This window comes from Staurois parvus, unplaced genomic scaffold (genome assembly GCF_062004578.1).
Source record: "Staurois parvus isolate SC_StPar_1 unplaced genomic scaffold, SC_StPar_1.0 ptg000708l, whole genome shotgun sequence".
Taxonomy (NCBI): Eukaryota; Metazoa; Chordata; class Amphibia; order Anura; family Ranidae; genus Staurois; species Staurois parvus.
In genome coordinates, this window is record NW_028318504.1 from 5,828,034 (window position 1) to 5,841,205 (window position 13,172).

The 13,172-nt window shown below is 42.9% G+C and overlaps 1 protein-coding gene across 2 annotated transcripts in view; it reads left to right on the forward strand.

Annotated features, from left to right (window-relative positions):
- The window catches only part of LOC149445821 (catenin alpha-2), an 845,912-nt gene that overhangs the window by 522,279 nt on the left and 310,461 nt on the right, over nucleotides 1-13,172 (forward strand). For both annotated transcript variants that reach the window (XM_089653358.1, XM_089653359.1), the window contains exon 5: nucleotides 278-478. In XM_089653358.1, the coding sequence (XP_089509484.1) occupies nucleotides 278-478 (201 nt within the window). The remainder of the gene's footprint in view (nucleotides 1-277; nucleotides 479-13,172) is intronic.

A 13,172-nucleotide genomic window follows, 5' to 3' on the forward strand; every position in this document is an offset into this window, starting at 1 on the left:
AATACACCCCTGGTCAGATGTTAGAGCAGAATGGGCAGACTGGTTGCTGCGACATTCAGACGGTAGGGTCAGAATTTGGCATAAACAACATGAAAGCATGGATCCATCCTGCCTTGTATCAACAGTTCAGGGTGCTGGTGGTAGTGGTGTAATGGTGTGGAGGATATTTTCTTGGCACTAGCAAGGTGTACTCAATAAAGTGGACAGTAAGTGTAGAATGGCGTCTTGAAATATAAAAGCACTACATGGAACTTAAATTCTTTATTTTTCTCTACAGAGAACCATATACTGGAGGATGTCAACAAGTGTGTCATCGCCCTACAAGAAGGAGATGTTGACACCCTGGACAGAACGGCAGGAGCAATCCGTGGTCGTGCCGCCAGAGTAATCCATATTATAAATGCAGAGATGGAGAACTATGAGGCAGGCGTTTACACTGAGAAAGTCCTGGAAGCCACCAAGCTGCTGTCAGAAACTGGTAAGAAGAAAGAACTGCCTATTACATGTACACACGTACAGCTTTTTGAGTACTATCAGCTAAAATTAGTGATGGAAAGAGCAAAGGGTAATGTAAAGAAACCTGCCACAAGTGATAAAGTGGATTATTAACCACTTGCCTACCAGGAACATTTACCCCCTTCCTACCCAGGCCAATTTTCAGCTTTCACACAAGTAGAGCTTTCTTTTGGTGGTATTTAATCTCCACTGGGGTTTTTATTTTTTGCACTATAAATGTGAAAAAATAGCAAAAAAGTTTACAAAAAAAATGTATTTGTGTCTATTGTAAACTTTTGCAAACAGGTACAATTTCTCCTTCACTGATGTGCGTTGATGAGGCTGCACTGATAGGCAGCACTGATGGCCCTGATAGATAGCACTGATGGAGACTGATGAGGTGGCACTGATAGGTAACACTGATAGGCTGCACTGATGAGGCAGCATTGTTGGGAACTGATAAAGAGGCACTGATCATGCTACACTGATATGCAGCACTGATGCACACTGATAGGAGGCAATGATGGCTACTGATAGGGGGCACTGATGGGCACTAACTGGCGGCACTAACTGACAGCACTGACTGATGGCACTGACTGGCGGCAGTGATGGGAACTGATGGGTGGCACTGATAGGCGGTTCTGCTGGGTGGCACTTTTGGGCGCCACTGCTGGGCACTTTTGGGGCTGCACTGATAAAAGGGTTTACTAACAACAGAGTCCAACAAAAATGTTATATATCGTGCAGCATGGAGTCACCAATGGCCAGGGGCGGACTGACAACTCATGGGGCCCCCGGGCAATAGGGGATCATGGGGCCCCTATGTCCTTACCCAAACTCAAAAAAGTCTATGAAAAAGATACCAGGGGCATCTCATGAGGCCCCCTACTGATCCCGGGCCCTCGGGCAGTGCCCGAGTTTCCAAATGGTCAGTCCACCCCTGCCAATGGCCATTCGAATCATCTAAGTTGCCACCCTTGAATTATCATAATAGTGAAACCTTACCCCTCAGAGGTTTAGTGAATATAGTCATTCATTGTATTTCTTAGTTAAACCTCATTTGGAATACTGTATCAAGTTCTGGAGAACTACCTCCAGAATGTCTTACAAAAAGATATTGACAAGAACGAGTCCAGAGAAATCCAACAAAAATCATGAAAGGTCTGAAGGATAAAACATTTCAGGAGAGACTAAAGGAACTTAATATGTACAGTCTAGAGCAATGGACTCCAAACTGCAGCCCGGTGGCCCGATGCGGCCCTTTGCTTGCTTTTATCTGACCCTTGGAGCACTTTTCTTGCTGCTTATACAAGACACTCTTCCCCCCACTGACCCCAACAATGGGGCATAATTCCTGCTATTGACATCAACAACAGGATGGACTTTTGTCTTTTTTCAGCCGGACTAACTATGTAACTATGTAACAGAGCATTATTTCTTCCCCTGACACCAACAAAGGTCCACTGATTCCAATGATGGAACACTATTCCTCCAACTGACACCAACAATGGGGCACTATTCTTCCTATTTACACAAACAATAGGGCACTATTCCACCTACCGATACCAATGTTGGGATAATATTTCTCCCACTGACACCAACAATGTGGCGCTATTCCTCTTACTGGCACCAACAATGGGCCACTATTCCTCCTATTGACACAAATGATGGGGCACTATTCCACCCACTGATACCAATGATAGGACACTATTCCTCCCACTGATACCAATGATGGGGCACTATTCCTCCTACTAATACCAATGATAGGACACTATTCCTCCCATTGATACCAATGATGGGACACTATTCCACCCACTGACACCAATGATGGAACACTATTCCTCCCACTGATACCAATGATGGGACACTATTCCTCCCACTGATACCCATGATAGGACACTATTCCTCCCACTGATACCAATGATGGGGCACTATTCCTCCTACTAACATCAATGATGGGCACCATTTCTTCCACTGACACCAATGAAGGTTTACTATTCCTCCCAGTGATACTAATGATTGGGCACTATTCCTTCCACTCATACCAATGATGGCACTATTTCTCTTACGGACAACAAAGGTGCATTTTTTTACTCCCACTGATGCCAAGACAACTTCTACTCCCAGTGGCCACAGTCCAGCTCGCCTAAATTCTGAAGGACAGTAAACTGGTTCTTTGGTTAGAAAGTTTGGAGACCCTGGTCTAGAGGTAAGAAGGGAAAGGGGAGACATAAGTGAAACCTTTAAATTCATAAAGGGTGTGAATAAGGTTCAGGAGGGCAGTATTTGCAGTATGAAGCTAAGATCAAGATCAAGGGAACATGACCTGAAACTAAGAGAAGGAAAGTTCAAGTCAACTCTCTCTGGCTCTCCATCACTCCCCCATCCCTACTCCCCTTCTGACTCTTTTCTTATCATTTCCTTTACCTTCCCTTTTTTCCTTTCTATTATGCATGTCTTACCTTACACTCCTCCTCCTACCCTTCCACTTTTTTCCCTGCCCCTAGGCGACACACTCCCAGACCCATACCTAATTTGCAAATACATGTCTCCCGATTCACAAAGACCTCTTCTCACACATGAGTAGCCACTACTCGCAGCCCCCCTTTTACCTCATGGATAGTTTAGAGCTCTCTACACCTCTGCACCAGTTTTCCTCTATAGGATGTACTGAGCCTCTACTCACATCCTCTGCCCCACCCTGCCTTTACACAATGTTAGACATATGGAGAATAAACAACTGTACTTGCCCGTCTTGTGGATTTATTATGCCTTATTATGGTTTTGGCAGGGGCAGACTGACAACTCATTGGGCCCCAGGGCAATAGGGGACCATGGGGCCCCTGTCTCCTCGCCCATACTCAAATCACACCCACAAAAGCCTATGAAAGGTACCAGGGGCACCTCATGGGGCCCCCTACTGACCCTGGGCGCTCCTGCAGTGCCCGAGTTCCCAAATGGTCAGTCGGTCCCTGGGTTTTGGGTAATAAGTGCCTTCACCCTTGATGTGACCGTTTGTTGCCTCCTCTAATCGGATATCATTAATAGTGTGTGTGACATGAAATCTTTCTCTCTGTCTGTTTACCTGATCATCTCTCTATGTATGATATTTGTTATTTGTTTTACATTGCAATTTTCATTATCACATTTTATCTCTTTGTACTCATTGTACTTTTTGTATGCTCTGTGCTTTCCTAATAAACTTTATGGAAAGAAAAGAATTAGCGTGAAAAAAAAGAAAGTCAGTCAAAGTAAATTTAAACATACTTGGGACAAACCTAGATTTATATTCATAAAAAAAAGTGAAAAAACACAAAAATAGCAAACAAATATATAAAAACAAACAAACAAACAAACAAATAAATAAATAAATGGTGAAGACTCAATGGACCTCTTAGTTATTTTCTGCCATCACTCTTGAAAGTTTCTGTTTCTTCTATTAGTCTCCAACTGAGCTAAAATAGTCATCAAGAGGAAAGAATATCCAAACTGTATGGAATCTATTAAAAAAATGCACATGCTCATGTGATAAGCTTGGGTCAGACTCCTGCCTTCTTCACTGACTTGTGACAAATGGCTGATCAACCTCACACTGTGCTGTCACTGATACGCAACAATGACACTCTCAGTCTCGCCCTGCACAAAGATTTTTCAGCTTGCAGGACCACACTCTGGGTTTAGTTTAACTAAGCAATTAAGTCTTTAACCGCTTGCCTATCAGGCACTTATACCCCCTTCCTGCCCAGGCCAATGTTCAGCTTTCTGATCTGTCACATTTTGAATGACAATTGCACGGTCATGCAACACTGTACCCATATGAAATTTTTATAATTATTTTCACACAAATAGAGCTTTCTTTTGGTGGTATGTACTCGTCGCTGGGTGTTTTATTTTTTGCGCTATAAACAAGAAAAAAGTTTTTCTTTGTTTCTTCTATAAAATTTTGAAAACAGGTATTTTTTCTCCTTCACTGATGTGCGTTGATGAGGCTGCACTGATAGGCAGCACTGATGGGCACTGATAGGCAACACTGATGAGGTGGCACTGATAGGTGCCACTGATGTGCAACAATGATGAGCACTGATAGGCAGCACTGATGGGCACTGATAAGCAACACTGATGAGGTGGCACTGATAGGTGCCACTGATGTGCAACAATGATGAGCACTGATGGGCACTGATAGGCAGCACTGGTAGGCAGCACTGATGAGCTGGCACTGATATGCAACAATGATGGGCACTGATAGATGGCACTGATGGGTGGCAATGACTGGTGGCACTGCTGGGCACTGATGGGTGGCACTGATGGGCAGCACTGATGGGTGACACTGATGGGCACTGGTGTGTGGCACTGCTGGGCACAGGTGGGTGAAACTCTGTACACGGACACAGACAAACAAACAGTTATCCCTTCATGATACCAAAAGGTAGGAATCTGCAACAAAGTTTGTAAAAACCCTTGCAATGATACCCTAGAGAGAGATTATTTTTTTTCTCAACAAAAATGGAGTTACTCTTTAAACTGCAAACAAATACGTTTATCGAGAATTTGTAAACGTTCACAAGATTAGAAATCGCAATTATGATTTTAAAATAAACACACACTGTCACCACAGATGGTGCTCTTCAGGAGACGGAGATTCTTAAAAGTGTTACTAGACCCACAACAGTAAAATCATTCTGTATATGCAGTAAAGCATGCTTGTTATACTCACTATGGAACCTAAGGGGTTAATCCTCTGCACTGTGTAAAAAAAACGCTGTTTGATCCTGACTTCTCTGATCCTCCCCTTCTTCCAGTGCCCCACTCTTATCTCCTGATAAGACTTATCATATAGAGTCACTGCACATGCTCGGTTTGGTGTGTATTGCTAGAGAGGTTTCTTTTTTCTTGGGAGAGTGCATGTGATCAACACAGGGCCAATCAGTATTGTCCATACAGAGGTCAGGGGTCCTGCATCCTCCTAGAGCAGAATGACAACTCCTCCTACACGCTTTAAGCAGTGCTTAGCTGGACACTGATAGAAGTCCCAGGACTGTTCTAACTACTGATAAAAAAAGGTATTTAGCAGTTTATATTTACTAAAATAATTGCATTTCCATGTTTTGTGTACTGCAGTGTCCTGGGTTTAGTAACACTTTATGTGCTGCATTAGGGCAGACAATTATAACACTTTTCAAAATATGGTTTAATAATGAAAAGGTAAAACATTGTGCAAATAAAATATTTACAAAATAAAGTATTACAAAGAAACAAAAAGGCAGCAAGACAACATAAAAGGGTTGAAAAAATTGAAAATATTTATCAAGTTCAAATCAATATACAGATGGTCCAGTAGCTCTCATTCGACTTGACTGGTGTTCCTTGGTTTGATGTTAAAACAAGAGCTGTCAACTTGCAGGGCAGCCCCCTTTTCTTGTCTGTGAGAGGGGTGTTGTTACAGTCTGTTAGCTTGTATTTTATGGTCCAGCATGCCTTTAGAATGGATATAAATATGACAGGTTTCGGACGTCTACTTTACCTAGGAGGGGTAATGTTTCTCGTTAGCTCCCCGTATTGTCTAAGTTAGGGGTGTTTGGATTTACAATGTTACTAATGAACTGATTGAGAGGGGTGTTGTTATAGTCTGTTAGCTTGTATTTTATGGTCCAGCATGCCTTTAGAATGGATATAAATATGACAGGTTTCGGACGTCTACTTTACCTAGGAGGGGTAATGTTTCTCGTTAGCTCCCCGTATTGTCTAAATAAGGGGTGTTTAGACTTTCAATGTTATTAATGAACTGGATGAGGTAAATATGTCCTTATTCTGGCTGCACTGCTATTATTTCATGAGTTATGAAATACCCTGAAGCAGGGGCGGACTGACAATCCATGGGGCCCCTGTGTCCTTCCCCACAATCAAAGCACACCCAAGAAAGCCTCTAAAAAGGTACCAGGGGCATTTCATGGGGCCCCCTACTGACCCTGGGCCCTCGGGCAGTGCCTGAGTGCTCGAATGGTCAGTCCGCCCCTGCCCTGAAGTTATTGATACTACCAAGACAGAAATGTGTATTGCTAAAGACTCCAGCTAAGGTATTTATGATGGGGTGATCTGGCTGGATATCTGTTTATTTTCCTGATTGCTCAAACTTGCAAATTTTAATGGTTTTACGACTGGAGTGCGGATTCGGATAAAAGGCATGAGAGGGTCTGCGTGTGTCCTCTAATAGATCTGATAAGAATATTCTGGTATGCAGCCTAAAGTTTGTTGATTGTATAAACTGAAGGGGGAGGGAGGGGGAAGGTCACTGAAGCTATGTCTCTTCTTATGACAAAATGGCATGGGGGACTTGAACAACATAGCCACCGCATACAGTTTTTCATATGCCCAACAGCTCACAGTGCCAAGCCTTCAACACTGACCATTCAACCTCTCCTGGGGAGCCTTCCAAATGAAAGTTATAGAAAGGATGCGAATCTTTAGAGGAAGCTTTTCTAGTGCAGCTGAAGGCAATGCCATGCATGGTGGTCTAGATCTGTAATACTATAAACCATTTCCCGCATGTTCAACAATTTTCGGCTTATGCTGTTTATTGGAGATTGCTGCAGGCTATTGCTTAGTGGAGGATTTAAACCTATTACTGTGGACTTAGAAGCTGTTGTGAAATTGCCCAATTCCAGCCGAAGCATTTTTTTTCCCATTTTAATACAGTGGTGAAGTGTTAGAACCTATGTCAACTTATATTTGCTGATGGTATCCCATGTGGGACATTTTCTGTTCCATAATGTGGTTGATGGATACAAGTTAGAACCAGAAGTGGAGGGGAGTTTTTCAAAAAGGGAAAAGACAACACTTTTCTTTTTTCGATTGAGTTTTATTTTTTCCCCTACCAGGAAAAATTTCACCTTTATTGTAAAAGTAATGGGTGCTAAACAGAACAGAAAATGAGGGGAAAATCCCTTGCAAAGATACAGACAGATTCACTCTAAGTTAAAAGTGGTTTTGCTTTAAAACTGATCTCTGGGCACAGAATTTTTTTATATAGATATATTGCTCAATGGCCATAAAGGATACAAAATCCACTTTGTGTGCATAAAATGCCACTTCAAACCCAGATATAACCTAGTAAAATGAACTGTAACATCGTCACTATGCTGTGCATAACCTTTGCAGGAAGCAGAGATGTGGGAGGGGACCAGCAGGCTCTACCCAGTCCAGGCTGCCTGTAGAAAGCTGCAGGAGGGGCAGAGACAAGACCAGTCACCCTACACAAGAAGAGAGAGCAGCCATGGCTGGTCTTTATTATAGCAAGCTCCAGAACAGAGGTGAAGTTTCACCTTGATTACTGCACTGATCTGTAAGAAATACATAAAGCATACCTGAATTCAGGAGGAATACACTGAACTGTATTAGGTACACCTGTTCAATTGCTTGGTAACACAAATTCCTAATCAGCCAATCACATGGGAGCAACTCTAAGCATTTAGGCATGTAGACATAGTGAAGACAACTTGCTGAAGTTCAAACCGAGCATCAGAATGGGGAAGAAAGGGGATTTAAGTGAATTTTAATGTGGCATGGTTGTTGGGCCAGACGGGCTGGTCTGAGTATTTCAAAAACTGATGATTTACTGGGATTTTCACACACAACCAACTTTAGGGTTTACAGAGAATGGTCCAAAAAAGAGAAAATATCCAGTGAGTAGCAGTGGGGATGAAAATGCCTTGTTGATGTCAGAGGTCAGAGGAGAATTGGCAAACTGGTTCAAGATGATAGAAAGACAACAGTAACTCAAATAACCACTCGTTACAACCAAGGTATGCAGAATACCAACTCTGAATGCACAACACATCAAACCGTGGAGCAGAGGGGCTACAGTAGCAGAAGACCACACCGGTTGCCTGGTCTGATGAGTCGGGATTTTTCTACAAATGGTTGTGCGTGAAAATCCCAGTAGATCAGTAGTTTTTGAAATACTCAGACCAGCCTGTCTGGGACCAACAACCATGCCATGTTCAAAGTTAAATCCTATTTCTTCTCCATTCTGCTGCTCAGTGTGAACTTCAGCAAGTCATCTTCACTACGTCTAGATGCCTAAATGCATTGAGTTGCTGCCATGTGATTGGCTGATTAACAATTTGTGTTACCAAGCAATTGAACAGGTGTACCTAATAAAGTGGCTAGTGAGTGTATATTGATAGCTGTGCTATAAAGGTAAACTAATTTGAGTCTTAGCTCATTCCTTTAAATGGTAAGTTCACCTTTTCACAAAAAAAAAATAAAAAGGTAAGCTAACTCCAAAAATCCTGGCCACCCCGGGCCACTGTTTGTGTCGTGGTATTTACACTGTTCTGGAGTCAGTATCCTTCATAGTGCTCACAATGGCATGAGCCTGATGGTCAGTGTAGCTATTCTAGACAATGAGAAGCACATCTGAGGTTTATTCTTCCGGTAAGGTGTCCGAGAAGAAAGAAGTTCTTTTCATTGGTGTCACGTACCTGACCAGAGACTGTAATAGAGAGAGGGCTAAGTGCAGTGCGCCTCTGGAGGTGGAAACAGGAGGTGCAGTGCCCAAAGAAGCACGGGTTGCCAGTGGTGTTGCTGCTTGGAAATGCCTGATGAGATGAAACCTGCGGGTGCTCCAGTTGCAGGATGCGTTTCTCCAGAGAACATGTGGATCCCGGAGGATGGGTAGAGTAGTCAGTAGCCAGAGCCAGGATCAATATGGAACAGCAGACAGGAGCAACATCAGGATCAAGCCAGGGTCATACACAGAGTAGTAGCAGACAGGAGCAAGGTCAGGATCAAGCCGGGGTCATACACAGAGCAGCAGACAGGAACAAGGTCAGGATCAAGCTGGGGTAATACACAGAGCAGCAGACAGGAACAAGGTCAGGATCAAGCCAGGGTCATACATAGAGCAGCAGACAGGAACAAGGTCAGGATCAAGCTGGGGTCATACACAGAGCAGCAGACAGGAACAAGGTCAGGATCAAGCCGGGGTCATACACAGAGCAGCAGACAGGAACAAGGTCAGGATCAAGTCGGGGTCATACACAGAGCAGCAGACAGGAACAAGGGCAGGAACAAGCTGGGGTCATACACAGAGCAGCAGACAGGAGCAAGGTCAGGATCAAGCCAGGGTCATACACAGAACAGCAGACAGGAACAAGGTCAGGATCAAGTCAGGATCATACACAGAGCAGCAGACAGGAACAAGGTCAGGATCAAGCCAGGTCGGTAATGGGTAATCAGTAGTAGACTCAGGAACACAGGAACGGGAGGGGCTGATGATAATCCAGCAATCACTGAGCAGAGCTGCAGTCCTTATAAAGGCCACTGAGTGTCAGCAATTAGTGCACCCTGCGTGTCCTGGTGTGTTTTCGTGCACAGGAATGTTTTGCTATGTGTCGCCCGCCTATGCACATGCGCACTACTTTGTGTGAATTGGTGCATTTGCCCGGGCTTCCTTGTCTTTTCCTCTGACAATTGGTCAGCACAGTCTGACGGTTGCACTGACCAATGAGTGCTTGCCATTGTGAACATTGTGTTGGATACTCACTTCCAGGTTGGGTATTGTGGTGTACAGTGTACAGACTGCTACACTGGCATCATGGAGTATCAAGCTGCTATGTACAGTGGGGTCCAGAGGAGTGGCCATATATTTGGAGTTAGTTCAACGTTTTATTTTTCATGAAAAAGTGAACTTCCCCTTTAAAGACAAATTTCATCCTGGAAAGAAAAACTTAAAAGTGATGCTGTAGCTGGTGCAGTGCCCTCTATGGAGCTAGAGAGTTAAATTTAGTTGTCTCACAGCTGTAAAGTGAGCATGTCTCTTTAGGTCAGGCTGGAGAGCTCTACTGGTCAGGTCTCTTGCACTCCCCCCCCCCCCCCCTCCATTTCTGAAGTTTTCCAGAAGATTCTAGATCTAGAAGATAATGGGCAGAGGAGTGGAGACCAGGATCTGCATATTAATGGGAGTCTGACCAATCCCAGGCAGGAGGCCTCACAGTGTGGTAGATGGACCCATAAATATGAGAGAGCTTAGCCAGCATGAGAATCTGGTGATCAGGTGGAAGATTTGAGTATTGAGGATCATGAGAATTGGGAAGGGACCCTGGGGATGGGGGGCTCTGCCTCCAGACTGGAGCTGGGGAGGAAGGAAGGTAGGAAGGAGAACAAGTGAGACAGATGGAACTGCACTACATGTTCTATCCAGAGAGCACCCTGCTCAGCATGGAAGACTAGCAGAGCAAAACGGTCTGAACAAGCAGTCTTATGCCAATCTGCAGGATACAAGGCACAGAGTGCGTACCTCTACAGCTCCAGGGCCTATGAGAGAAAAGGCTGCCAGATGCAATATCCAACATGCTTTTATGGGGAAAGTGCCACAGCTAACCTAATCCCTTGTCCTGGGACACTTGCAAAGCAGCCAGGTGTCACTAGCCATTGGGACTTCGTGAGAGTTCACACAAGAGGACATATAGCGCCTTAAAGTCATATGTTATTGAAGTCACATTGCTATTGATCCTTAAAGGGACATATACCACTCTGGCTGGAGTAACAGTAAGGATCCATATTTTTGTACATAAATGCAGGAAGTTTGTCCTCAATTTGTTCTTCTAGTCAAGTTGGGCATCCCATAACCCCTAAACCATATCTATGATGTTTCCCATAAATGAATCAACAGAAACAAGCCCATGGACTGGATTCTTGACTTTTTGTGTTTGCTGAAAATGCGTGTTGCCTGACCGTGCAGGAAATAGGGGGACCCAATACTCAGAGGCTATTTAGGGGGTAGCACTACACTGAAAAAGAAAAAAAAAGGCGTACCTGCCTAGCACATTACCTTTTAAATCCTTTATTAATAAAAGCAAGATGGTTATATACTCACAAACAACTGTATATGACAAGCTCATCAAAAACAACCAAATGTTGCCCGATCCACTGCACACGCTTCTTGATCCGGGAAGAGGCCGTCTGGATCCAGGGAATATCCGATTGCCTCCTGGGAGGATCAAGAATGAATTTATTTTCCCCTTCAGTGGAGCAAAATGGACCATGCTTTATTGAGTTTTTTTGTTTTCCTCTGGATCAGCATAGGATTCTGTATATGGAAGTTTTCTATTTTTTATTATTCTAGTTTTTTTTTTTATTGGTTGTACTAGATAGACATGTGTCTTTTTTCAACCTGACTATGTGATATTGTAACTGTAATACTTGCTTGCAAGCAGTGGATATTTCTTAGTTATTCCATGCATCTTTTAAAAGTTTCACAACAAAGCACTCCCATATCTTACAAAACAAAAGTAGAAAAGAGCAAAAAGAAGAAAAAAAACCTTTTATACAACCACACATTGAATGTTGGTATATCTATACACATTTCTTACTGTACACAGATACTTGAAACCAACATGATTACTATATTTCAAGCACTCCTCACTCACAAGCCGCTTCCCCTTTTTTTTCCCCAAACTGAGAGCAGCACAAAGTGGCACATTAGACATTTCCTCGGCAAAAGAGAAAACTATTTTTCCCTCTACATATTTTTTAAGAAAAAAGGGCTCCTCTTAAGTGAAAATGACAGGGATGGTGATTCCATTTCAGATGTTATTGCCGAACTCTCCTAAGTTTAATATGTGACAGATTTTCTATTTGAAGCCGTCACACCGTAGAGGAAAATACAGAATGTTTTCCAGGACCTGAACCCTTCAAGCTTAACACTTATTTATTCCGTGTTATTCCAGCAAAGGAAGACGGACGGGGTTCTATCTGATATCTAATAGCTTGTGACAGAGTGTTCATTAACGTGCTTTAAAACCACAACTAATAAAAGATAGATAGATAGATAGATAGATAGATAGATAGATAGATAGATAGATAGATAGATAGATAGATAGATAGATGGATGGATGGATAGATAGATAGATAGATAGATAGATAGATAGATAGATAGATAGATAGATAGATAGATAGATAGATAGATAGATAGATAGATAGATAGATAGATAGATAGATAGATAGATAGATAGATAGATAGATAGAAATGGAAAAAGCAAAGAAGGAAAGTGGAAAGAAAAAGATACATGGGAGGGAGGGAGAGGAGAGGACTATGGACCATATTGCGGTATTAAGGGACATTATATATTAGAAGAAACACATATGTAAAACATAAAGATGAGTGAAGGATGTCCTAAAATGGGCTGCCTGAGCCTGACTGTCAGATCATTGTTTCTCATCCTTTTTTGGTCAATGTACCCTTTAAAAGTAGGTACCCCAGTCTAAAATGTAAAAAACATAAAATGTTTGGAAATGTGGGCCTGGGATAGTACACACCTTCACCTTGTCAAAATTAACTTCACATCAGAAGCCCCCTTCACATCAGAGTCACCCTATCACATCGCCTCCCCACATCAGAGTTCAACCATCACCATGTCCCACCATCACTCATCACTTCTCTTATTTATTTATTTCAGGTACTTATATATAGCGCTGTCAATTTATGCAGCACTTTACATATATATTGTACATTCACATCAGTCCCTAACCCTCAAGGGGTGTTCAATCTAAGGTCCCTAACTCACATTCATACATACACATACTAGGGCCAATTTAGACAGGAGCCAATTAACTTACCAGCATGTCTTTGGAGTGTGGGAGAAAACCAGAGAACCCGGAGCAAACCCATGCAGGCA